Genomic DNA, 27,674 nt, shown 5'->3' with positions numbered 1-27,674 from the left:
TATTCAATGACAGAAAGGCAAATCGGCAGTGACGTGCAGAGAACTTTTTCAGGGCAGGTGCTCAAGTGGAAAAAACAGCAAAATCATTGATAGTAATGAACACGGTCTCAGTGAGGCACAGGCCTATAATACATCCCTCTGAAAAGGGTACTTTTAAAATAAGAGTAAAAGGGGCAGGTGCTAGGACACTCCTAACACACACACCCCTCTGCATATCCCTGCAAATCAGAATTTACATTTTGCGCTTAGGTTGATCGCTTTTTCTTAATTCCATAAACTGGGTTCAACTTAAGTTTTTATGAAGTGGCCTTTATAATAATACTAGCGGGGGGTACCCGGTGATGCCCGGGTGTCTTGAGGTAAATCAAAACGGGGGGGGGGTAAATAATAAAAAAAAAATGTTTTGGTAGGTGAGTATGAGAATCGAACCTGTACCCTTGAGTTGGAAATTAATGTGTGAAAAAAAACAAAAAAACGTGCTATGTTAACCATTGAGCCACGGCGACAGACAATGTTAAACAGGTTTGAATTTATTTAACTATAAAAACAGGCGTGCGCAATAAAAGTTAACTCTGCTGCTTCCATTTGACCTAATTAAGAAGGTCAAATAGAAGTCACGCTGGACGTTTTTCCCGGCGCAATGCCGAGAACGTCCGTTTGAGTTTAGTTTATACTAAAAAGCCCAATCAACACGCGAGAAGCCAAAATAGCAATAATTTTGGAAAAGTCGACGTAAATGAATCTATAAGCTACATGCGTTCCCAAATCCTACATATTATTATCTAGGACCTATATACACAGTTTTAAGCGATAGTAACGACCCCGACATACACGAAATGGTCACACACATTTTGCCTTTTATATATATAGACTAGTGAGGGGTACCCGGCATTGCCCGGGTGTTTGTAGGGGTGTGTGGTGTTAAATAAAAAAGAAACCGGGGGGGGGGGGTAGGATCGAAGCCGAACCCCTGAGGCGGTTTGAAAATAAAATCGGCCAGCCAGAAGTGAAAGATGTTTGAAAGTCGTTGAGCGTTACCACGACGACGATGACGATGTAAGCATTGTTATAAGAAATAAGAAAAGAAAACAACATTTTAATTAAGCGGGGGGGGGGGCGTAAAACAAATTAAAACAGAAAAACGAACGAACGTTACGTGAAAAATGGCTGAAATAATACAGGGTTCAATATTTAATTGTAAAAAATCAAAAAAAAAAAAAAAAAAGACATCTCACACCATGATTCGAACCCAAAACGTTTAGATAATGAACCAACCCTTAACTACCTACGCTAAAGTTTGTTCGGTTTATCAACTATTTAAAGTAAATCATGTCATGACGTCATCTGACGCATGCGTTGTTGACCCTCCCCCCTGTCAAATCTGTCTAGACATCTCTCTCTCTCTCTCTCTCTCACTTCGTCTGCCTTACTCTAAAGACTGGAAAATGGCGTCTGGCTGTTTTTATTTTTAAAAACTTCGTTCGTTAATATTTTTTGTAAGCATATTTTTTTTTTTTTTTACTTCACATGTTTGGCTTTATTATTTTTCGTTTAACTATCGAGTCTAACTATTTTGAATGTGGTAATAACTTTGGTAACGTTGCCATAGCGTAGAAGTTCATAGTTTAGCTTTAATTAATTTTTTTTTTACCGATAACAACATTTATAAATTGTAAATTAAGACCGCCATTAGAGGTTGCTGACGTCAAGATCACGTGACATGACTCAGCGGGTTTTAAATACAAGTTGACCCAAAATAAACGGCCGCATGTATACTTTATGTAGAAGACTTGGCGGCCGTATTTTTTGGGGCAGTTATAAATCGATTTAAAAATATGTAATGTTTAACATTAAAATGTCACTTTTTTGGGGGCCCCATCCCCCCTGCAGAAAATCGATCAGTTGACGCACTTCTGATGGTCACTTTGGGCCAATTTTGCGATATTTGTCGTCCGGAAGGTGGGGCTTTCATATGAGACCAAGTTTGTGAGTTTTTGTTGTATCTGTCAAAAGTTTTTAGCAGACACACAAATATACATACACACAAACAAACATACACACATTTTCGCTTTTATATATATATATAGATAGATTTTTTATAAATAAATATTAATTATTTTTATGCCTACAGAGACTAGTATATCATGCTTATACAATAATCAGTGTAGATTCACTTGAACCACACGTTTAAGCTTTGGGGTTTTTTTTCTTTTGTTTTTACTTCTTCAGTTAGTATTCTTGTGATAGTTTTTTTTCTTTTCTTCATTTAATTTTTCATCTTTTGATCTTTAAGTCTTCTGTTTTCTTGAGATTATTTTCTCTTTCAAGTCGAAACTTCTGCTTATATCTCCTGTATACTAAAATCAGAAAAGCAGGAACATTTCCATGACTGATCTTTAAAAATAGCAATATTCGATTTCCTAAGCAAAACTTGATCTCCATTTTGAAATATAGTTTTTTATGTGAATAAGTGATCAAAGTGAACAAGTGAGGAAAAACAAATAATATTGATATAGAAATTGGAATAAGGGATCATAGCTAAATTGAAAATAGGGAGGATAGATAAATAATACTGATGTAGAAATTAAGTTAAAGATGAAGAGCAAAGATTAATCTATATATCTATAGAAGTGAGAATTTGTGCATGAGAACACTTCTCAGCCTATATACTCAGTTTTTTATATACAGACTTGTAATTTTGTATATAGGGTATTCAGACATGTGGAAAACTTTTTAGCCAGTTTTCATTTGAACAAAAAAGTCTGCTAATGGATCATAATTGAAAAATTGGTAAATGTGCATCAACTGTTTTTCATTTGAACAAAAAAGTCTGCTAATGGATCATAATTGAAAAATTGGTAAATGTGCATCAACTGTTTCACGACTGCGTATGCATGAATTGTTCACATGACATAACTTAAAAAAATTTTTAAAGAGTGTAAAGCTGGCCTAATGGTTATCGTACTTGACTCACTGTCTTTAGAAAAGAAAATACAAAAGGATAAAAAGAAAAAGGAAAGAAAATAGAAAAGGAAAAGGAGAAAAAAAAAGTGGAATAGAGAAAAGGGTAAAAAGAAAAAAAAAAAAGAGAAAATAAAAAGAAAAGAGGAAAAAACAGAAAATAAAGGTGGCAAAGAAAAGAAAAAGAGGATAAGAAAGATAAAGGAAAAAAACAATGCGAGAAAAAAGATAAGGGGACAAAAATAGAAAAAGGACGGAAAAAGAAAAAGGACGGAAAAAGAAAAAAGACGGAAAAAGAAAAAAGACGGAAAAAGAAAAAAGACGGAAAAAGAAAAAAGACGGAAAAAGAAAAAAGACGGAAAAAAAAAGGACGGAAAAAAAAAAAGGACGGAAAAAAAAAAGGACGGAAAAAAAAAAGGACGGAAAAAAAAAAGGACGGAAAAAAAAAAGGACGGAAAAAAAAAAGGACGGAAAAAAAAAAAGGACGGAAAAAAAAAAAGGACGGAAAAAAAAAAGGACGGAAAAAAAAAAAGGACGGAAAAAAAAAAGGACGGAAAAAAAAAAAGGACGGAAAAAGGAGAAAAAGAGAATAAAAGGAAAGAAAAGAAAAGAGAAAAGGAAAAGGACAAAAAGAAAAAAGAAAGAAAAGGATGAAAAAAGGAAAGCGATGAAAAAAGGAAAGAAAAACGGGTAAAAAAAAAGAAAAGAAAACAGGGAAAAAAAGAAAACGAGGGAGAAAGGAAAGAAAACGAGGAAAAAAGTGAAAAAGAAAAAAAGAACATCTGTACTGCTTACTTGCTGTCGAACGTGACACTGAGGTATGATGCTCCAGGAATATGAATTTTACCTTCTTCTTTTGTGTTGTTTTCATAATTATGCTTTGACTCACGTGTAGTCATAACGACATTGTCTTCTTCAAGGAACTGGCAGGCCATAAGTGCCATTTCAGGCAAAATACTTGAATGACAATGACGACTACCATTTTCAATGGCCTAAAATGAAAAAGAAATAATATTAAAAACAATTGTTTGGTTTTTAGGGGGATGTTGGGTTGTATTCTATTTTGTTTAGTTTATTGCTTTAAGATTAGCGTTTAGAAAAAGTTATCGCATTACGGAAATCTATGAAGACTCAATACATTTACTTTTTACTTTTGCCATTCTTATGGAAAAAAAAAAAAAAAACTGAGTTCAGCCCAGTTCTATATCGCATCAAGATCTCCATCAATGAAGGCTGGATTGAGATATTGCATGAGAAATTGACACCAGAATCAATACGAGTTGTTAGGTTGCCCCAAATTAAGAGATTGTGTAAATCTATAAACGACTGAAAAATTGTTTCCAAATTTTTTTAAATAAGGATTGATAATCTCTATGATATTCTGCTTGTTCCTTCTATATTTAGTCTGTGCGTTACATTTTGAAAAGGACCAATACAATTTTTGAAAGCTAGAACTGCTTCAAAAAAAAAAAAAAAAAAAAACAACCACAGAGTTGGGTTTTCTACTAGACTAATGTCTAGACTTGTGGCTTCCAACCATCATGCCGTGGCACATTAGTGTGCTGTGAAATGATTACTGGTGTGAAACGAGGTTATGAGTAGAAGTTACAAGTTTTCATATCGTTATAAGCCAAGTTGTTTGTATTAATAAATACTCACTCACACATTATTATTTACTTATATGAAATCGATGTTTAAATTAAAATGTTATACAAATCGTTTGAATTGTTAGGCATTTTCAAATTTCCAAAAACAAACATTGGTAAGTGTTATGCTTTATATTATCTATTCTTTGTATTTCTAATCTAATATTTAGATGTTGTAAATTAAGGTTTTAATTGGAAGAAAGAAAAAAAAAAATGACTGAATATAATAAAAATTTTCTTTAATTTATTATTTTGTTCAATATTAGATTCAATTGATCCTTCATTTATGGATAAGTTTCTAAAAATAATAAATGGTGATGCAAATAATAATTCTATAACTTTATTTAAAAAATCAAAAGTTTACCAGTTGTATAGTGATGATTACTTGAAATTGGATTTTACTGGATTGGAGATAGTATGGCACAATCACGTTGACACTCCGGTTCTCGCCAGATAACCAAAGTTAAGCAACATTGAGCCTGGCCAGTACCAGCTAGGCACTGTATGTACCTTCTGGGAAGGTTAGGCGTGGGGCCAGCAACCTCACCCTGTAAAAGGAGCTTCTCGCTACAAAAGCATCTACAAAAAGTTGTAGATGGTCTATGCCCCTCCAGGGGCTCAAGAGCTATGGATGAATTGGAGATACATACATTCCTTCTCCATTGTGTGTTATGTAATCAAATGTTGTCTAATAAAGCAATGATTTCAAGTTAGACGAAAAGACACTTTACTTCTAATCCTCCTAAATGCCAAGTTAAACTTTATAATTTTATTGCATAAAAAGGCTTTATGATAAATATTGATTTTTTTTTTTGTGATAGGTGTGCCTAGAGAATTTAAAAAGCCCAATAATGTGTCAACATGTAAAAAAAATTGGAGAACCATTGCAGAAATATTTTTTTTTGTTTTAAATATTTTTTAATGTTTTTCTGAGAAATTTCAAATGCTTTTGTTTACATTTGTCAAGATTTGTGGATTAAAATGAAGTCAAATACATTGGCATGCTAAATCTGTTCTTTTCAACTGCTGTAACAATTTCAGTGCTGAAAATACATGTGTTTCATTCCATTGGTCAAACTCCTTGGCCTAACATTCACAAGCAACATGAATTCAAGTGAATACATTGAGGACATTGCCACGGATGCTGCAAAAAACATGTTTTCTGTATCGTGGCAGAAAATTACACCCACTAGAGAGTATCTGGTATGTCTACAAAGCCACAATTCACCCATGCGTGAAGTATTATTGCCACATATGGACTCGTGCATCCACCACTAGTCGCTCACTCTTAAACAGAGTTCAAAAGCAAATCTTAAATCGAAGAGGTCCCACACTATCAATCAAGCTCCAAGCTCTGTCCCATCACTGCCATGTCCCATCTCTATGCCTGTTTTACAAGTACTTTAATGGAATGTCCTTTGATGCCTTCTCGACATACATACTCTCAATTCGACAAGCAGCTAAACTTCACCCCTTAAAATCCCAGCCCTTTACTGTTGAGTTTCTTAGATGCTGAAATCTACTCTAATATTGACTGTATTAATCTGCAATAGTTTATATGTAATGTAAACAGACATTTCGCTGTTCAACTCCCCGCAGTCACCTGTTGGACATAATCCCAAATAGTAGTCCTTTATCTTCCAAGTAGCAATATGCCTTGTTTGGGGTGAAAATAATAAAAAAAAATAAAAGATTAATCATAATTTTTTTTAAAGCAACTGCAAGATTAAGAAGGAAACAAGGGAGTTAACTCACATCATCAATGACCTTCTTCGGAAGCACTCCATGCAACAGATCAAACATGCAAGAAATTTGGTAGCCATTCTTGACTTTGAACAAATCTGCTGTAATGAGAGGGACATCATCCGGCCATTTTGCTAACAGTGTGGCCAGCAGTTGGCGTGAGTAGAGGACCACCATTGCACGTGACAACTGCATCAGGTAGACTTCGTTCACTCGGCTTTTGTTGGCTTTCTGTAAGAGTTCGCCACTTTTTAATTTTTGGTCATTTTCTATGTCCGATTGGACTTCATCAGGAGAGGCAATCATGTCTTCGTAAGTGACATCAAATTCTTCAGAAGCATACGATACAGGTCTGAAAATGAACACGGAAAGAAAAAATTGAAATTAGGTTACCGGAACAAAAATGCAACGACCAAATGTTATTTCATTTATCTCCCTTCCATAAAATTAGACACAAAGTCAAGTGTGATATTGATGAAAGTGTTTTAAACTTGAATTCAAACTTGGCACACCCAAATTTACAGTCCATTTTGTTAAGCATTTAGCTTTCGTCACCATAACATTAATGCACATAGTGATCAAGTCACAGTATAAACCCAAGCTTTATTTTATTTACCTCCTCTCCACAAGATTAGATGCAAGGTCAGGTGTGGGTTTTGATGAAAATGTTTCTGTGGAACAAACTGGATTTGAACTTGACACACCCAGGTTTCCAGTCGGTGCTGTTAACCACTTATATTTGATGGTGGCAATGAATGTTCTTTGATTACCTTTCGGCAATGATGTAAGCTTTGTTCTTGATCTTTCTCGCTTTAATTCTGGGCCAAATAGTTTTTGATTTGTTTGATTCTATGTACTTATCATCATCATCATCATCATGTATTTATCGATGAACGAAAGAAATTCTTGCTCTACTGCATGTTGCTTAGGAGCAATAAATGTAAGATTACAATATTATATTTAAAACAGTTCCGATAAACGGATTATATTTTTCTTTTCAAAATATTAAAATAGGAGAAAAGAATGAGTTGGACAGATGGACAGGGCAGAAAGAGAGGGTTGAGGAAAGGGGCAGAAACAACAAGGAAGAGAAAAGACAAAAAGGGATTGAGAGAGAGGGGGGGGGGATAGAAGTTTTAATGTAAATATGTTAAACACATTAATTTCTACTGGACGAGGGGGCAACAATAGGTAGCCATATTAGTCTATTATATAAAGGGCAGTTGTGTATGTGTCCAGCTGAAAGTAAAATACTAAAAAACAAGCCTCCACAAAGTTGGTATCTTTTTTATATCAACATTGCCCCATATAACTGATATCTTAAATTTTAAAAATTATTCATTCTATGAGTCACAGAGTCGCAAGAAATTTGGGAAGAGTGGTTTTAGTAGCACATTAAAAATTATTTTAATAGTCCAAAACAATTTTGTTTCATGTATTAGCATTAAAATTTTTTTAATAGTTCAAAAGAATTGTTTTATGTATTAACATTAAAAATTTTTTAATAGTTCGAATTTTATTTTATGTACTAACATTAAAAAATCTTTTTATAGTTCAAAACAATTTTGTTCTACGTATTAACATTAAAAATTTATTAGTTCAAAACAATTTTGTTTAATGTATTAACATTAAAAATTTAATAGTTCAAAACAATTTTGTTTTATGTATTATCAAATTTTTTTTTCTAGTTTAAAACAATTTTGTTTTATGTATTAACATTAAAAATTTAATAGTTCAAAACAATTTTGTTTTATGTATTAACATTAAAAATTTATTAGTTCAAAACAATTTTGTTTTATGTATTAACATTAAAAATTTATTAGTTCAAAACAATTTTGTTTTATGTATTAACATTAAAAATTTTATAGTTCAAAACAATTTTGTTTTATGTATTAACATAAAAAATTTTATAGTTCAAAATTGTTTTATGTACTAACATTAAAATTTTTTTTGTAGTTTAAAACAATTTTGTTTTATGTATTAGCATCAAAAATTTAATAGTTCAAAACAATTTTGTTTCATGTATTAACAGTAAAAAAATTTTATAGTTCAAAACAATTGTCTTATGTATTAACAGTAAAAATTTAATAGTTCAAAACATGTATTAACATTAAAAATTTAATAGTTTATGTACTAACATTAAAAAAAAAATTTTTTTTATAATTCCAAACAATTTTGTTTTATGTATTAGCATTAAAAAAAAAGTCCAATTCATATTAGAATTAAGAGAGTAGGACCCTCCACTTTAATTTCTTTGAGAAAAAAAAGTAGTTTCCAACATTAAATAAGCATAAAGGTTAATACATCATTAAACAAAATAACGCATTATTATATATTTGTAAAATAACAAAAAATCTTTTAATCATTTAAACAGAGACTGAAACATCAGCAAGTACTTGTTGATCTCAAATATACAATTGAGTTTTGCTTAGAGATCAACCACTGGCAACTAATGCAGACAGACAAATGTCTTTACTTTATAGACTAATTGTAACTACTTAGCATTGTCCAGGATTTTTTTTTTTCATTTGTTTCAATTTGGGAGGGGGGAGGGAATTCTTTTTTTTAAAAAAGAATTTCTTAATTAGTCTATCATTGTGTCATTAAATTACTAATTGAAACAAATTGATATGAAATAAATTAGAAATGTTTTAATGTTTAAATTATTTTATGTTAATTGCTGTTAAAACTTTTTAATCTTTTCATATATTTGCTAAGAATTTTACAGATAAAACGACTTTCTACTCGAAATATTCAAAAGTTTAATTCCTTTCAAGGGTAATGAAGTAATTCATTTTTTTTTTGTATTTTTTTTTTATTAACAAAAGATTAAAATGGCTGATTTTACAAAAAATTGGAAAATGTTTATTGGCTGGATCTAGTTTTGTACTGAAATCATTTCCTAAATTTGTTGCATAATTTCAATAAAAAATAATCAATTAATATAAAATAAAAAACATTACTAATGTATGAATAACAAAGGCAAAAAAGAGACACACAAGAAATTGATCCACAATATTATTACTATAGAAATTGTCAGATAAATTCTCAAAAATATCTTATCAGTCAAGAAAATATTTTTATCCCTTAAATTAAAATTGGATGATTTAATTGAGATTTCACGAGGAGGGAAGTATAAAGAAATAAGTTGAACAAACCCTTCTTGAATTCCTCTGAATTCTTCATACTGCACACCAGTGTCAAGTGAATGGTTATCGATGGGAGGCGTCTCTTCAATCGTTTCAGGCACCAATTTTTTGGGGGTCCTACAAAAAAATCTACAAACAATTATTCATGTTACTTTATAGTGCATTCTATGGTTTTGCCTAGCAAAGAATTTGATGTGATTTGGTTTACCAGATTTACAACATATAAACATACAGAGATGGGGGGGGAAGAGGATGGGACGTGGGTGAAGAGAAGAGGGACGTGGGTGAAGAGAGAGGGACGTGGATGAAGAGAGAGGGACGTGGGTGAAGAGAGAGGGACGTGGGTGAAGAGAGAGGGACGTGGGTGAAGAGAGAGGGACCACGGTGAAGAGAGAGGGACCACGGTGAAGAGAGAGGGACCACGGTGAAGAGAGAGGGACCACGGTGAAGAGAGAGGGATCACGGTGAAGAAAGTAAGGGATGAAGCGAGTAAGGTTAAAAAGAGAGAAAGGTAGAGTCAGTGAGAGGTGAGGAGCAAGGAAGGGGTGAATTATATTATATTTTGGTGTCAATATATAACTTCTCTGATGATAAATAAAAGGCATTCTAAACTTTTGGTGAAAAGTACACTGGGGGACCACCCGAACACTTACAAGAAGTAAATTACTGGGAGGTTGAAAATAAAAAAATGCTTTTCGGAATTAATACTCCCAACCTCCCCATGTTAAGAATGGCTTTCAGAATAAACACCCCACTCCCAACCTCCCCATGTTAAGAACGGCTTTTGGAATAAACACCCTTTCGAGGTTGGACAACCAGTGTACATTGACCAAACTTTTTAGTGGCAATGAATCAGAAAAGAATATAAAAGTTTCATAGGCATTGTTCGTATGTGATGAACACCAAAAACCATTCAACAGAAAATTCAGTTTAAATAACACTTAATTAAACTGTTATTTAACACTTATTTTTATTATAATACTTAAAGTTTGAGTTATAACAAAGCAGTAAATAAAATTAGTCAATACCTTTCTCCAAGTTCTTTCAAAATGTAATCTTCAAAAGCCGTTTGAATGAAATCTTTCTGTTTAGAAAACACATTCTGAAATTAAAAATAGAAAAAAAAGAATTATGAGGCAGAAATGAATTGGATATGGTGTTATAGGAATACAAAAGGGGAAAGATATTTTTTTAAATAGAAATTGCTCCAGACGAGGCACAAATCTATTTGATAAAAGAAGCCCCCCCCCCAAAAAAAAAAATTTTTAAATACTACATCAATATCAACAACTAGCCAATGATATGCTAGATAGACAGATTCTGGCTCAGAAAACAGCAATTCTTTCCTCTTTGTTAAAAAGAAACGAAATATTCCACTCGGAGGCAGATGGCAGCATACTGAATGTAAGCAATGCACAGTGCAATCTGGAGATATCTGGTATCTACCCAGATACTGAATTAATACGTACACTGTGTGTTTGAATCAATTCCCACTTTATTTATGCAGTTATATTCATTTATTAATGAATTAGTTCAACCAGGTCATAAAGGGTCAACAAGTTTGATTCAAAATTCAAAAAGATGTGCTTAATGTAAAGTAAGGTCAGTACTTATGCAGAGAATAACGCATTTTTCATGGATGTTGTGGCAGTGTATTCCAGCAGCTTACGTAAACCATTCAAATATGGTGTAATGCTCAGCAATTTTTGTTTTCTTTTCAAAATTTGATCCATGCATATTCTGGTGGTTTATGTAATCTGCCAGAATATGCTGATGCAATATCCATGAGGATGGCTGGTTGGCTGTTTTTGTTTTACGGCATGTCAACCTTTTTCAGGTTATTTAATGCCAAATCTAATGATTTTGAGGAACGATTTTTTAATGGAGTATATTTGTTTTTTTAAGTCAGATTCTATTTAACCCATAGTTGGGACCCTAACAGGTACTACCACTCTGGGTCAGAGTGGACCTGGGAGTAATGGCAATTAAAGGGTGGCTCCTCACTCCCCAAGGCCCGCAAGCTGGGGCCTCACCATCGGGTATAGTTTTAGGTCAGGACCATTGTATAAAGGGTTCTTTTTAAAAAATTTTTATAAAGGCCAATTTTTTTAAGATATGAGTGTATGGTGTGGTGATTGTTTTTATCAAATAACTTTTTAATATTGTTTTCTTTGTAGAATCGATTTCTTACTGTTACAAAATCAGTACATTCAATTAATATGTGTTTGATTGTGAGTGGTGTTTAACAAGGTATACAGATGGGTTGACTTTCTTTTTTTAGGAGATATGAGTGGGTTAAGTCGGTATGGCCTATTTTTATTCTTGTTAGTTTGACTTCTTTTCTGTTTAATTTCGTATTTTGTTCTTGTTTTTTGATTTTTGGCATGATTTCGTGAAGTTTGTTGTTAGGGTGTTTATTCCAGTAGGTTTGCCATTTCTCTGTTGTATATGCGTTGATATGTCTTTTTAGATCTATGTATGGAATTTTAAAATTTGCATCGATTGGAAGATTTAAGGCATTTTTTTGCTGCTGAATCTGCTAATTCATTACCTTTAATACTGGAATGGCTCCGTATCCAACAGAAAATGATTTCTTTTTTACTGTTTAATACAGTTAATTTTTGGAGTAATTTTTTTTTTATTTTTAATCGCTTTTAGAGTAGATTGGGAGTCTGAAAGGATTATAATTTTGTTTTTTTTTGTTATTGGAGGCGAGTTTGAGAGCTAGGATTAGAGCATGTATTTCAGCACTGAAGGCTGTGGTCTCTTTTGGGAGGTTTGATTGTTTTTTGATTGATTTATTGAGTATTGCTGCACTGGCTGTTGCGTTATTTTGTTTAGACCCATCTGTATAGATGTGTGTGTGGTCTGGATACTTTTCTTTGATTTTATCGAGATTATCATCATAAATTATTGGAAGAGTATGTTTCTTTTCATATTTACTTAAACTTAGGTCGATGTTAGGGGATATGATTTTCCAGGAAGGGGTTTTGAGTAGGATAGTTTCGTGAATTTTGGTTATGGGTAGATTTGCTTCTTTGGAAATCAATTTTATTCTAGGTCCAAAGGTTTTGATTACATTTACTTTTTGGTCGAAAAGGTGTTTACGGTTTGGATTTAAAGTGCTATTGTGTACTGGATTTGTGGGGTTGGCTGTAAGTTTTGTGTAGTACTTTAGACCAAAGTTTTGATTTCTAAGCATTGGAGGAGTTTCATGTGCTTCTGCATACAGGCTTTCTACAGGGGAGGTTGGAAATGCTCCTAGTGCTAGTCTTAGTCCGGGGTGGCATATTGTGTTGAGGGTTTTTAGATATGACTTTCTGGTGGATTGATATATGAAGCTACCATAATCTATTTTTGATCTAATTAATGCTCTATATAGTTTGAATAGTGTGTTCTTGTCAGCTCCCCAATCTGTATGAGCGATGACTCGTAGGAGTTGTAATGCTTTATTACATTTGGTTTTGATGTGATTGATGTGTGGAATCAAATTTAGTTTTTCTTCTTTTCTGGAACATTCTTTATTTGCTGTTTTATCATTGCTTATGTTTTTATTAATTTCTGGTGGTTGTTTTGTTGGTTTCTGTGATAATTTTTTTAATGATTCTGTTGTGGATGGAATATTATTTTCTTTGTTTGGATTTGTTATTTCTATTTTGTTTCCCAGATTTGAGTATTTTTCTTTTAGGCTATTTTGAAATTCTGGCCATTCTTTAATATTTAATGTAATCAGTTTGTTTATCAGTTCCCTATATTGATCATGTATTTCATTATGTTGGCATGGTTTAGTTGTCTTTTTTTTTGTCTCAGCATATGTGTTGTCTTTCATGTACGTCTCAACTAGTTTTCTGGCTTCTGGAAAGGTTGTGTTTTCTTGTACTTTACTTCTATAATTTCTCTTTCTTTTTTTATGTTTTGCATATTTTAGAGAAGACTGGGTGATCTTCTTTGCAGTTAGCACATTTCACCTCATTTATGCATTTTTCTTCGGTGTGGTCAGGCTCTTTGTTGCCGCATTTTCCATATTTTTATTCCTTTACAGGCTTCTTTATGATGTTCATATTTTTGGCAATGGAAACATCTTAATGGAGCTGGGATATATTGGTCTACAATAAGACATAAATGCGGGAGTACCTCAGGGGTCTATCCTTGGACCTCTATTATTCCTGATATTCATAAACGACCTCCCTGATAAAATTGTTTCGGAGATGGGTATATTTGCCGATGACACCACTCTCTATAACAGATATGATGGGAAAACAAATGAACACATATCCAAGGAAATGGCAGAAACACTAGAGGACGACCTCCAATCCGTAGTGGAATGGGGACAAAAATGGTTGGTCACATTCAATGCTGCTAAGACTAAGCTTGTTTCCTTCAATAACTACAAGAAACCTTCTCTACCACCAATAGCAATGGCCAAGAACACATTACCTGAAAGTACTTCTTTTAAACTCCTCGGCCTAACGTTTATAGGGAATATGAACTGGAATAGATACATTGAGAGCATTGCCAAGGCTGCTGCAAGGAAGGTTGGCTCCCTCTACCGTGCTAGAAAACTACTTACGCCTGACAGTATCCTATACCTCTATAAGGCAACCATTCGCCCATGTATGGAGTACTGTTGTCACATCTGGGCTGGTGCATCTGCTTCTTGTCTCTCGCTCCTGGACAGGGTTCAAAAGATAGTCGCCAACCTGATAGGTCCTGAACTGTCATATAGGCTTCAGCCTCTGTCCCATCGACGAAATGTTGCATCCCTCTGCCTGTTCTACAAATACTTCAATGGTGAATGCTCTGACGAACTGCAAACACTTGTACCTCCCCGACGTAACTACCCCCGACAAACCCGACAAGCTACTAAGTCTCATCCCTTTACAGTAGAGATCCCTAGGTGCAAGAAAGCCTTTTACTCCAATAGTTTCTTCCCCAGAACTGTGGGTCTTTGGAACTCCCTTCCGGGATTCTGCTTTCCCAACTGCAACGATATGCAGAAGTTCAAGTGTAATGTCAACAAACATCTTTCTACTCATCTCCCTTCATAATGACACCGCTAATTAAGTCCCTGATAGTAGCCCCTGCTTCAAAGTGGCACTGTGCCTTGTTTGGGGTGAAAATTGAATAAAAAATAAAAAATAAAAAAAATTTAAGTAGCCAATTTTTATTTCTTTAGGTATTGTTGGTTTATTAAACGTTGTGTATTGGTGGTTATTATTTCATTGCTTCTTTTTATGTTTATGCGGTTGATTACTACTTGTTTTTCTAATTTGGTTTTTATTTCTTCTTCAGTTGCTAGCGATAGTTCATAACTTCAAACTATTCCTTTCGAAGTGTTTAGTGTTTTATGGGAAAAGACTTTGCACTTGTACTCATGGAAGTTCTTCATTTTGAGTAGAGATTGAGCATCTCTAAGATTGGTTATCTCAACTAGTAGATTTCCATCTTTTGTTTTTTTTTATCATTTTTGCTTTACTTTTTTGTGGATAATGTCTTTTCTATTAGAAAACGTGATAAATTTCCAATTTTTTTATTTTCGATTAATTCAATAACCAAGAATTGTGGGAAGTTTCCTTCGTCTATAGTTTTTCTAGTTTTTAATTTTTGTTCTTCATCTGAGCTTGAGAGGTCAGAGTCAGAGGAATGGTTTCTTTTAAGGGTTTTGAGGGGGATGCTTTTGTTTTTATCAGCCATGGATTTTGGGATTTATTTTTCATCAACCACGCTCCCTACCCACCTCAGAGTCCAAAATTGGGGCATAGTAAGGGGGAAACCAATTCACCTTGACCATGTCGGGGCTACGTGGAGGATATACTCTTTTGGTAAGGATTTCTCAAGCACTATTTTCTGTTCAATATGTCCTCAAAAATACATTTGTTCAGATGGAGTGTTGAGTTCTGTTTTTTTCCAATTGATTGACCCTTGCCACTGCTTGGTTTGCCTATTTTTTGTAGTGGGGGAAGAAAAATAAAAAAAAAAGATGGGAGTACCTTTAAGTTTCGTTCTTTGTTGTGGTAGTTGGTACTTTGGGTGTAAGTGCTAGGGCTTGGCGTGACTAGCCGATTGGTCAAATCGGGCCTCTCTGACCGATCGTCTAGCCAAAGTAAGGGGCCGAAGTAATGTGTTGCAGTGCCTAGACTTTTATGCACCCAGGTCTAGGTTAGCTCAATCACCAGGATCACGTCCTAAGGCATTATGGGTAGCAACCCACGGCTAACTGGTTGCCCCATTAAGGGATTTTTATCCTCTGCAGGGGGGGGGGGCAGTTGGCTTATTCTAGTGCCCTAACAACAGGGAAAAAAAGGGGGGGAGGGGAGTCGACGGGTTTGGGAAGTAGGGAAGGAAAAGGAGAGGGGAAGGAGGGTTTTGAGGGGGATGTATTTGTTTTTATCAGCCATGGATTTTGGGATTTATTTTTCATCAACCACGCTCCCTACCCACCTCGGAGTCCAAAATTGGGGCATAGTAAGGGGGAAACCAATTCACCTCTCCAACTGCCCGTCTAGCCGAAGTAAGGGCCGAAGTAATGTGTTGCAATGCCTAGACTTTTATGCACCTAGATCTAGGTTAGCTCAATCACCAGGATCACGTCCTAAGGCATTACAGGTAGCAACCCACGGCTAACTGGTTGCCCCATTGAGGGATTTTTACCCTCTGCAGGGGGACAGTCAGCTTAATCTAGTGCCCTACCAACAGGGCAAAAGGGGGGGGGGGCCACTGGGTTGGGAAGTAGGGAAGGAAAAGGAAAGGAGAGGGGAAGGGGGTGTTGTTTTTGTTTTTGCAGAACATAATTAAGTTTTACAAAAGAGAATAGAAAACAAAAACAGAAAATCGATGTAGGTGCATTTCGTCTCAGGAAGCCAATAGACAGCCTGATCTGGTAGCACCAGTATCCATGAAGAAGTTGGTCATTCTCTGCATAACTGTCGTAATGTCCACATAGCAAAATATTATTTTGGCTTAAGAGATAAACATTTTGAAACATGGAGGAGGGGGGTTAACATTATTAGTTTCTTCTCTTCTTGTGTTCAATAATATGATTTACTTCCTACTCTGTTTACAAGAAGTAACATGATCGGATGTCGGTTTTTAATTGGTTTACATTTACATTGTTTATTTACGTTAGCCATTTTTTTTTTTTTGAACATGGTTGGATCTCTTTATTTTCTTGTTTGTGCATTTTACAAAAAAAAAAATGTCATTTATTTTTTAAGTTTTTATTTCATATTTATTTTCTGTTTAATTTTGTTTTAATTTTTTTGAACCATTGAAATTTATTTTCTGTTTAATTTTGTTTTAATTTTTTTGAACCATTGAAATTTATTTTTTGTTTAATTTTGTTTTAATTTTTTTGAACCATTGAAATTTATTTTTTGTTTAATTTTGTTTTAATTTTTTTGAACCATTGAAATTTATTTTTTGTTTAATTTTGTTTTAATTTTTTTGAACCATTGAAATTTATTTTCATGTCTGCATTTACACTTTATCTGTACTCTACCATAATGCAGAGAAACTACACACCACAATGTATTATGAAAATGTCTTTAAATTTAGATCTATATAAGCTCTATTCCAGATATTGAACACTCTATCCTATAAATTTAGCAAATAATACAATTAGTTCAACCAGGTCATAAAGGGTTAATAGGATGGCCATAAGCATAAAGTGACATGGTGGTAGAATGAGCAAGTGAAGTTTATCAAAGAAATTTATCAGCAGAAATGATGAAGCCAGTGAATAAGGATTTGTATCTGATAACGAAAAGGGAAGAAAGAAGGACAGTCAACAGTCAAGAAGGAGAAAGCCGAGCGATCCAGGTTTCCAGAAATAGCAGAAATGCGAGATATTGGACGGCAACTCCAGGAAGAGAAAACATTCAATGGGTTACACACACGCAAATGAATACAATGTCAAGAATGCAAGACTTTCGACCATTTTCTAACAGAATGCATTATTTTTACCCAGAAAGATGTGAGAGAATATCAGTCAAAGGTTGAAACAATAGACAAAGGAAATATTAAACATTCCAATAAGAAAAGAATGTGTTTCATAAATAAAATCATCTCTAAGAAAAAGTCAGTCAGAGAGCGAGACTCGTCCCTATTTCTTCACTGCCCGACATCCGACACAACTATGCACCCCACTTCATACACCTTTCAGAAACATCAAAACACAGTAATAATTTATCACCAAAAAGCTGATTTGTCAGTGTGAAATAAAAGCAATATATTTTTTGTAGATCAACTGTGTTGTGATTTTTATTTCACTGTCAGTGTGTGTATATATTTGTACCAGCAACAAAAGTAGATGTTAACATTTATATAGACTGGACAAATGCATTTTGAACAACCATCTACAGTGAATACGTAACAAACCGATAACCAAAACAATTAAGTATTTAGGACAGCTAAACAGATGACAAGGAATAACACATTCAAAATGACAAGGAGGTGTTAGCAATATATGAACAGGACAAAAGACTTAAAAATGCCAGCGTGAGAAATTGGTGAGTTTTTATGGAACCAAGAAAATCTAGAAATTGCAAAAGAACTGGGAATGGAATGGTACAATAAACTATAAGTAAAATGAAAAAGAGTAAAGCTGGCAGACACCACACTCTTGGATGTTGTAGCAAAAATGTTGAAGGTATTGAAATAGGTACTGAGACACACACACCCACTTGACAAGTCAAATCATAGGAGAGGAGTTGATCGCAAAAAAACGGAATCTTAAAACAATTCCGAACTGTTACAAGGGTACATAATTTATACTTGCGTAAAATTTGTATAAAAAGCTTATAGAAAACAAACCTTTTTTATATATATTGATGTATGCGTATATATATATATTTTTTTTAAATTGCCTACCAAACTCCTCCGTCAGTTTGGGGTCTACAGGCATGAAACTTCATATATAGGGTATTTGAATCTATGCAAAACTTTATATTTATTTATTTAAGAAATGGAATTTGCCAGGTGAAGGTCGAATGACGGCATTATGAATATGCATGCGTGACATAATCGCTATTGGTTTAGATTTTAATTTTTAGCTTTGCAATATACATGTCTTTATAGTACATGTAAAGGAAAAAGTAAATCGTAAGCTAAACCTTTTGGTTTCGATTCTCAGTGTTGGCGCACAAGTCATTTTCTTTTTTTTAACTTTTTAAATCATTAGTATATATTGGGTGTAATATAATCTATAAATCTATAAAAGTGAAATCGTCTGTCTGTATGTGTGTACATTTCCCTGCCAAACTACTCTGTCAATTTTCAGTCTACAGACTTGAGACTTGATATAAGAGGTATTGAGATTTGAGAAAACCTTTTTAATTCGTTTTTGACCAGAAATTTGGCTGTTAAGGGGTCAAAGTTCAACAATTTGACATTTGAAATCTCTACCAAATTACTTTACCCGGGGAAGCAGTTCAAGGTAATTACAAAAATTTAAAGTTGATGGATTAGGTCCTAAAAGTGATTTACAGAATAATTGAGCAGCAAATAAAACAAATAAGCATAGATGAAATGTAGTTAGGTTTTATGCTGGGGAAAAGTGTTGCTGATGTTATATTTATCCTGAGATAAATGCAAAAAAAATACCTTGGGAAGAAGAACCTGTATTTTGCCTTTGAAGATTTGAAGAAAACTTTAATTAATCAGAATCGGGAATCAGAAAAATTGAAATATTTGGGGGTATTGGAAAAATTTGTGCTTATTTTCCGATGGCAAAAATGATTCTTTTAACTTTTTTTTTTTTTTTTGATTTTGTTTAAAACAAAATCTTCCACTGTTGGAACTAATCTTAAAATAAATATTTATTGATTTTAAACAACCAGTAAAACTAAAATCTATAAACTAACCCCTCCCCACACACACAAATGTTTGTTTTATGTTTAAGAAAATATCTGCACACTTGAACATGTTTTTTTGTTTTTTTAATGGTAATAGTTAATCAGTATCAAAATTTAGTATGAAATCAGGAATTGTATTGGAATCGTCCCATCACTATTTTTCACAGAGTGCTTCTTGAGTGAACAGCCATTCTCATAATCGAAAAATAAGATAAAAAAGGATGACAAAAGAAAATTATCCAATCGTGAAAATTAAATATAGTTGTCCAAACAAAAACTGGCAGCAACAATCCAATCTGGGAAGCTTTAAATTGTAAAGAATTTCCAGTATAAAAAAATTGGTAGCAGTCAGGATCAGCAGAATGCAGTTCCCTTCTTGTATCAAGGCAAAAAGCTGTGACTGAAGAATTGAAAAAGATTCAGTATATTGGTTTGTTCTTATCACCTCTACTTATAAATATAATCATTCAAATTTTTATGATCATACCCTCTAACGATGCCAAGAATCTTGCGACAGTGTGTAAATATGTTGTCTGCAGGACAGTCTGGAGTAAAATATGTTGTCTGAGCAATTGGTAAAGCTTGTTCAAGTAACATAAATGCTTAAAGTTGTGTTCAAATTAACAGGACAATTAGTGCCAGCTTTAATATTCTGTATTGAATCTTGTTTTTCATTTATGCCGTAAATTTTGATGATTTGGTACTTGCCTGTAATACAATGCAGCAAAATCCCACCTCTACACTATAGAGATCCCTAGATGCCATAAAGCCTTCTACTCTAATAGCTTTTCCCTTGGACTGCTGCACTTTGGAATTCTCTCTTGAGCCCCTGCCTTCCTGACTGTACTGACATGCAGAAATTCAAGTGTAATGTGAACAAATATCTTGCTGTCAAACTCTTTAAATAGTATCCCTGCAAATCCGGTCTCAAATAGTATCCCTTCACAAATAAGTGGCTCTGTACCTTGTTTGGGGTGAAATGACAATGTTAAAACAAAATATTTTGTAAGTTAAATATTTGAAGGAATATTATAGAAAGTATAAAAGTAAATATCAAAACCAACATGATGATCAGTGGTTCTAGTGTTGGTAAGTTGCCAAAAAGAAAGAATTTTCCCTTGCTCAGTTTTTAAAAAGAGTCAGATGCAATTTAATTTTTTGTGATATTTGTAAACGATCAAGGCAAGATAAGTGTGTATATTCTCTGCTCTATCGCTATTTCCATGGCAAGTGTTCGACTGAGCTCCAATCTATGGTCCCTCCCTCATCAAACTGTCACACAAAAAAGCACTCGACTACCTACAACCACTATAAACAATTTCCCTCACTCTATCTATGCTTAAATCTAAATGCAGATTCCATGAACAAAGCTTCTTTCCTAGAACAATCTGCCTGTGAAACAATGTTCCACTGGCCTGCTTCTAGGCCGATTACAATATGGTAGATTTCAAGTCAAACATAAACAAGTTCTTGTTGAGCCGTCGTCCCTTTAAATAATCCAATTTCTACCTAATTTACACCATTAATGATTACTATACTACAACCTGCATTCATTAACCCGAATTCTCGAGTGGCCTTAGGGCCTTGATAAATGGTGGCCCTCTCGTAAAAAAAAGGGGGGAGGGCATTGGGTACACAAGATGAGCATTGGAAGTACTGGTAGATTGAGAGATGGATGGGAAGTCAAATGTGGAGAAAGTATATTTGAACGACAAAGCTATGGAAATTGTAGAAAAGTTTTGTTACCATGGCGATAGCATTGGAGCACATGATGAAGTTCATGTAATAAATCAGTTGTTAAAGTTTGAAGTCGATCAAATCAAAACGTTTTTCTCATCTACTTACCCCAGCATCATCACTATCACTCTTTACTGGAGATGCTGCAACAGCAATCAAAGATTCATTTGGAGTTTCAAAGGATTCGTCATCAACCACCAAATCCACTTCATTAGCATCATTATGGGTTTCATCAGCATTGCTGTTGTTTGTGACATATTTCCCCTGCGTTTCTTGTAATGAAGAATCCAGCCTTTCAATCACCGATTCTTTTGTGCTTTTGGTGGTAATGCGAATCGGATTGTATTTGGCTGTGTAAAGAAGCAACAGCAGCACCTGAAAATTAAAGAATCAAGAAAACATTTTAATAATCAATGGTTTTGTTTTTTAGGGAGTGGGAGGGGATCATTCCTAAATATCTTTTTTAGTGGGTTTTATCTCAAAATCCAAATAAAAATCAGTTAATTTCGAAATCACACAAACGGCACCATAATCTTAGAGTGTGATAAATGTGTTTTGGTACGTCTATCATAAAATCAATCTCATTAATTCCTAGACTGATTAAAAACGAAAATTTAAAATATGCAACAACAAATTCATGCAACATTTTTTTTCCATTTTAAATTGAAATGTGTATGAAATACATTTGAAAGTCAAATTGTACAAAATTATGAAAATAAACAAGTATTTACTTGCAATTCTAAATTTTAGAGATGAGATGTGAATGCTTGTGTTATGTTGATTAATCGGACTATCATTCTCATCTTGGGTGTGATTAGCACAACGTTTTGGTTGCTGCAACCTGTATCTTTTCTCTCCTCTTATAATTTTTTTCTTATAAAACATCTTCACTAAATTTCAAATAATGCAAACAATTTTCATAAATTTTTTTTACAAAAAAAAAATGAATAAAAATTAAAAAATAAGTCTTTCTTTTTTAAATAAAGAAGTCAATCTATTGCCACCTTTAAACTAACCTCCAAGTCTTTCAGCATCCACTGCTTGTCTAATCTGGTTCCTTGACCGGCAAAATCCACTAAAAACTGAATGAATTCTGGATCCAAAATATCTTTCACAAAAAATGGATTTGTATTTTTGCAGATTCGGAACAAGACTTTCTGTGCAAGTGTCATGATCCACACGAGTTCCATGCGAACATTTTCACCTGCAACGAAGACAATTTTTTTTATATTAAAAAATTATTTGGTTTTGCAAAAAAAAATTTTTTTTTCTTTTTTTTTTTTTACACACACAAAGATTGATAATATGCATCATTTAGAATTTTTTACATGGCTGCCCTCATTTTGGATGTAATTCTTACAACACTTTGGCCAATATAACCTACGACCTTCAGGAAAATCTTGACAATGGTTTTATTAGTGTAAGGTGGAAAGAATTTTTTTTTTTTTTGATTTTCAAACAAATCATAATCATTAGAATTCAAAATGTATGATATGTTTATGAAATGGAAAGCATGTTAAGTCATTTTACTTTTCTTTGTACTAATTCAAGTATTTACCGATTTAATATGTTTCTGAATTTTTGAGATAAGGATTGATATGTATTTTTTTAAATTGTTTAGAGCATTGTTCTCATGTTGGGTGTTATTCTTAGTGAGAATAACACCCCAAAATGGAAATGGCAGTTTAAACAATTTCAATCATAAATTAAAATATAAATCTTGGATGTTATTCTTAATGAGAACAACACTCAATATTAAATTATACATTAATAAATAATCTAATATTTCTTTTCCATCCACCTTATAACGGGAACATTCTATTAATATACAAGTTAAAATCTACTTTTAAGAGAAAAAAAGCAAACACATTAAAAAATTGGAAAATAAATTTAAAGTCATTTAATCTTTTTGTAACTGATTAATTATAATCATTAAATTAAAAAATAAAATTTTTAATTTGTCTAAATCAAAATTCATGGTACAATGATAAACACCCTTTTGTGGGAGTTTGAGTTCCCCACAATTTCAGGGACATCTTATGCCTGACTTTTACATTTCTCTTATTATTGGAATCTATACAAATTTTGCCATGAGACACAAGTACATTATGTTTGCAACTGAAATGCGTTGGTTTAAAAGATAACTAATGTAAACAAGCACCACGTTTTGTTTACCTTTCAATAGTTTGCCAATCTGACAGATGATCTTCACCATTAAACTCGTAAAGTCACATTCCGTATCCATGACGTTAATAGACGTACTTTCTTCATACGCAATGTAATCATCAGTAACCTAAAAAATTAAAAATTTAAAAAAAAAAAAAAATTTGAGAAATGTGTTGCAGTGTAATAAAACCACATGCTATTTTGCTTAACAACAAACACCAACTCGGTTTTCATGGTCTTCTCCTTTGCCTTATTTTCTGGCCGTGTTGTCATTTCTCATTTTAGTGACTGCCGAGTGAGTGTGCAGCGATTTACAAGTATAAAAAATAAAACAAAACACAAACGGATGCATTCTGCAAATATCAGTTACACTTTGGGTGTGTGTGTGACACCATCAATACTCTACATACTAACATTCCACACCTATCAAGGCTGTGTTCGTCAATCAACGTGAGCTCATTGCAATCTCCTAAAGATCTCTTGATCTCATCCAAACCATGACCTGCCTTCCACTGTATCTAACTGGCAACTGTCATCAACCGTCACAAACTCAAGATGTTCCTAACTATTCTAAACTCTACATTTTAAAAAAAAAATTTTTTTTTATTACATTTTCACCCCATACAAGGCACATTGCCACTTTGGTGTAGGGGGCTACTAACAGGGGCAACAACTACTGGGGTACTATGTAGGGATTTGGGCAGCAAGATGTTGGTTCACGTTGCACTTGAACTTCTGCACCTCAGTACAGTTGGGGAAGTAGGGACCTGGAATGGAATTCCAAAGTCTAGCGGTTCTGAGGAAGAAACTACTGGAGTAGAAAGATCTTTTACATCTAGGGATCTCTACAGTGTGGGGGTGGGATTTTGCAGCCTGTCGAGTCTGTCAAAGGTGTTCACGTTGTGGGGGCACAAGTGCTTACAGTTCATCAGAGCATTCACCATTATAATACTTGTAGAAAAGGCAGAGGGATGCAACGTTTCATCGATGGGACAGAGGCTGAAGCTTAGATGCCAGTTCAGAGCCTATCAGGTTTGCGACTCTCTTTTTAACCTTGAACCTTGTCAAGGAGCCAGAGACTAGTAGCCGATGCACCAGCCCAAATATGACAGCAATACTCCATACATGGGCGAATGGTGGCCTTATAGAGGTACCGGATACTTTCGGGTGTTAGTAGTTTTCTAGCACGGTAGAGAGAGCCTATCTTCCTTGCTGCGACCCTGACAATGCCCTCGATGTAATTGTCCCAACTCATGTTTCCTGTGAACGTTAGGCCAAGGAGCTTGAAAGACATACTCTCAGATAAAGAGTCATTGGCCATTGCTATTGGTGGTAGAGAAGGTTTCTTGTAATTATTGAATGAAACTAGTCTTGGCGGCATTGAACGTGACCATCCATTTTTGTCCCCATTCCACTACAGATTGGAGGTCTTCCTCTAGTGTTTCTGCTATTTCTTTACATATGTATTCATTTGTTTTCCTGTCGTGCCTGTTATAGAGTGTGGTGTCATCAACATATATACCCATCTCAGAGGAAATTTTGTCGGGGAGGTCATTTTCCAGAAGTCACGAGTTCCTAGGTTTTGTGCTTCGATGCATTTTTTAGTGGTTTCCATAAATTCTCTCTTAGCTGTCGCTATTTCTTTCTTAACGTTACTTCTAGCTTCTATGTACTTCTGTCTGTTTGAACTGGACTTATGTCGGTTAAATCTGTGATATGCATGCTGCCTTTGAGCAATGGCAGTTGTGCAAGTCGAAGTAAACCATTGAAGCTTGCTATAAAATTTCCGCATGGGAACATGCGCTTCGATTGTAGTTTTGAACCCTTCAGTGGTCTCGTTTGTACACTGTTCAGCAGGAAGAGAAAAAATATTTCCCCATGAGGCATCTCTGATAAGATCTCTGATGGCTTCCCAGTCAGCCTTTTAATAATATCATTTTTCTATATCTACATTTAATGTCCGATCTTTTGCTTGTCACACCCGGGTTTGGTACGTTTTGGTGTGGCCATTTTGGCTTAGCGCTTCGTCATTATAGGCAAAGTTTTTTGATATTTTTAAAATTAATTCAGTTAATGAAGATATTTTTTCTTTGAATAAAATTGAAATAAAAATTATTAAAAGTAAAAATGAATTTGATTTAAAAAAAAAAAAAAAAAAAAAGATAACTTAAAAATAACCATGTTTATTTAAAACACAACCCAAAAACAAACAACACTCAATTGGCAACAAGATTATATGTTCAAAAACTTTAAAATATTTTTTTTTAGTTTTTAATCCTTAAAAAATTAATTCGAAAATAATTAACCAAAAAGAGTTTTGGAAAAACATTTTTTCTTACAAACACTTAAAGTGGTATATTTTCATATTGTTTTTCTTAATTTTTTTGAAAAGCTATAAAATCTTTATAAAAATGTGACTGGCATGGATCACGCCAAAACATCCCATTCCCGTCACATCTTGATTAACAATCATATTCAGCTTCCTTTGTGCACAACTTCCTCTCCATTGTTCAGCTGATAAACTTATTTTCTATTTTTTGTGATATTTTTTTGTGATTTCCTAACACTTGGCATCAATATTATCACAGTCATTTTGATGACACTTTCAGCTATTCTTTCATTATCATTATAGATTCGATTTAATGGTACTTTTACATGCTGGCATGTGTTAATAGATTTTAAAAATTAACTTGTAAACTACCCTATCTCTGGCCAGGTGTTTATTTATCCCTCTTTTAAATCCATCCTATCACTTCCTCCCATATTTTCCCTGGTCTTCCTCTGCCAACTTATGCCGTCACCTCAATTGTTTTACATCTACTAACCCAAACACTCTCTTTCATTCTTACAATGTGAACAAACCAATAGAGTCTTCTGTTCTGCGCACATCTTCCTATACTGTTGGAATTTAAACATTCTCTGAAGTCTCAACATGTAACACATTTTTACAACCCTCACTAGTTGTGTTTCCCTTCCATTCATCATCATATGGCGTACACATACCTTATAGTGTTTTCAATTGATCCACAGAGGCAATGCTCTGCTGGTTAGTAATGGCAGGAGTTGTCTGAACTTGTTCCATCGACACTTAACTCTTGCTATCACACCAACTCCTCCCTGTGCTTCTATCATATCACCAAGGCAACAAAACTTATGAACAACTCAATAGCCTTGTCATCCAAATTTATGAGATGCCTTCAATAAGTTGACAGAATTTTTTTGGGTACAGGCATATAAAATTGTCGTAGACATTTGAAAATTCACTATGTTATTGCTATACGTTTTATGAGATGACTCATCAATTTTTATGATTTCAGGTTCAAATGAACAGCTACAGCAGGAACTGGAATACACTCTACTAAAGCCAGATTGTTACAGCTGGTGAATTTCAAAAATGGAATCTGGATGTAAGGACACTTTAGATAAATGATACGCAATAAAATTCCGTTTTAAACTTGGAAAAAATACCACAGAAACATATGGAAGGTTTCAAACTGCTTTTGGACCATCGTGCATGAATCGAGCATCAGTTTTGGGTGGCACAAGAGATTCAAGGAAAGCAGGGAGTCCGTGAAATATGATGAGAGGTGTGGGAAGAGTAAGGAAGTCAGAACACCAGAGTTGATAGTCTAAATAAAGAATTTCATGGATAAGGACCATTGTGTGTCCATAGACACAATAAATGCACAGTTTGATGCCAGTGTGGGAACTGTATACACAATTATTCGTGAGGAACTAAAGATGCAGAAGATTTATGCAAAGTTTGTCCCAAGGATGCTTAGAGAAGATCAGAAAAAAAAAAGACATTGTCATGATCAAGATGGCCATCAAGAAAGTTCCTCACCCTCCCTATAGTCCAGACCTTGCTTCCTGTGACTTTTGGTTGTTCTCTAAGCTTAAGGAAAACCTTAGAGGCTGTCGTTATGAGACAACACGATGAAAAAGGCTGTGACAAAGGTCACTCACACAAGAGGATTTCAATGGGGCCTTCCAGAAGTTGTTGAAAGAGTACAACAAATGCATTGCAGTTGGAGGAGATTACTTCGAAGGGGACTAGAGCTTCATACGTGTACTATCAATAAAAGTGTGCATACAAAAAAAAGTTTGAGAACTTATTTAAGGCATTTCATACTTTTTCCATATCTGTCTGTTATTTTATATTTCTTGTACATAAACTATCATCTGCTAACCTACCAGTAATACTACGGCACTTCAGGTGTATCCAATGCTAACAAAAATATTGAATTTTTTGTAACTCCTTTTTCATAAAAACTGGAAACTTTCCAACACTACAAACACAGATCATCACATTCACTTTCAGATTTTTACTTTCCATGCCTTTCCTTCAAGTCTTTAACCTTAAATGTAGACTTTCCATAGTTTCACAGGCAAGCATTAAATCATCAACAACATCTCTTCCA

General features: G+C 34.0%; 1 protein-coding gene across 2 annotated transcripts in view; it reads right to left on the bottom strand.

The window, feature by feature from the left end:
* The window catches only part of LOC145276705 (zinc finger ZZ-type and EF-hand domain-containing protein 1-like), a 156,518-nt gene that overhangs the window by 18,199 nt on the left and 110,645 nt on the right, over window positions 1-27,674 (bottom strand). The window contains exons 43-49 of one of the 2 annotated variants that reach the window (XM_080127901.1): window positions 23,263-23,380; window positions 22,104-22,291; window positions 21,196-21,462; window positions 10,528-10,601; window positions 9,509-9,628; window positions 6,363-6,702; window positions 3,757-3,953 (exon numbers count right to left, since the gene is read on the bottom strand). In XM_080127901.1, coding sequence (XP_079984027.1) covers window positions 3,757-3,953; window positions 6,363-6,702; window positions 9,509-9,628; window positions 10,528-10,601; window positions 21,196-21,462; window positions 22,104-22,291; window positions 23,263-23,380 — 1,304 coding nt within the window. The remainder of the gene's footprint in view (window positions 1-3,756; window positions 3,954-6,362; window positions 6,703-9,508; window positions 9,629-10,527; window positions 10,602-21,195; window positions 21,463-22,103; window positions 22,292-23,262; window positions 23,381-27,674) is intronic. The other variant, XM_080127902.1, reaches the window with a different exon arrangement.

Source organism: Euprymna scolopes, chromosome 5 (genome assembly GCF_053919585.1).
Source record: "Euprymna scolopes isolate OS-2025 chromosome 5, ASM5391958v1, whole genome shotgun sequence".
NCBI classification, from domain to species: Eukaryota; Metazoa; Mollusca; class Cephalopoda; order Sepiida; family Sepiolidae; genus Euprymna; species Euprymna scolopes.
The sequence above is the reverse complement of the archived record's forward strand: the minus strand, read 5'-3'. Positions and strand labels throughout refer to the sequence as shown.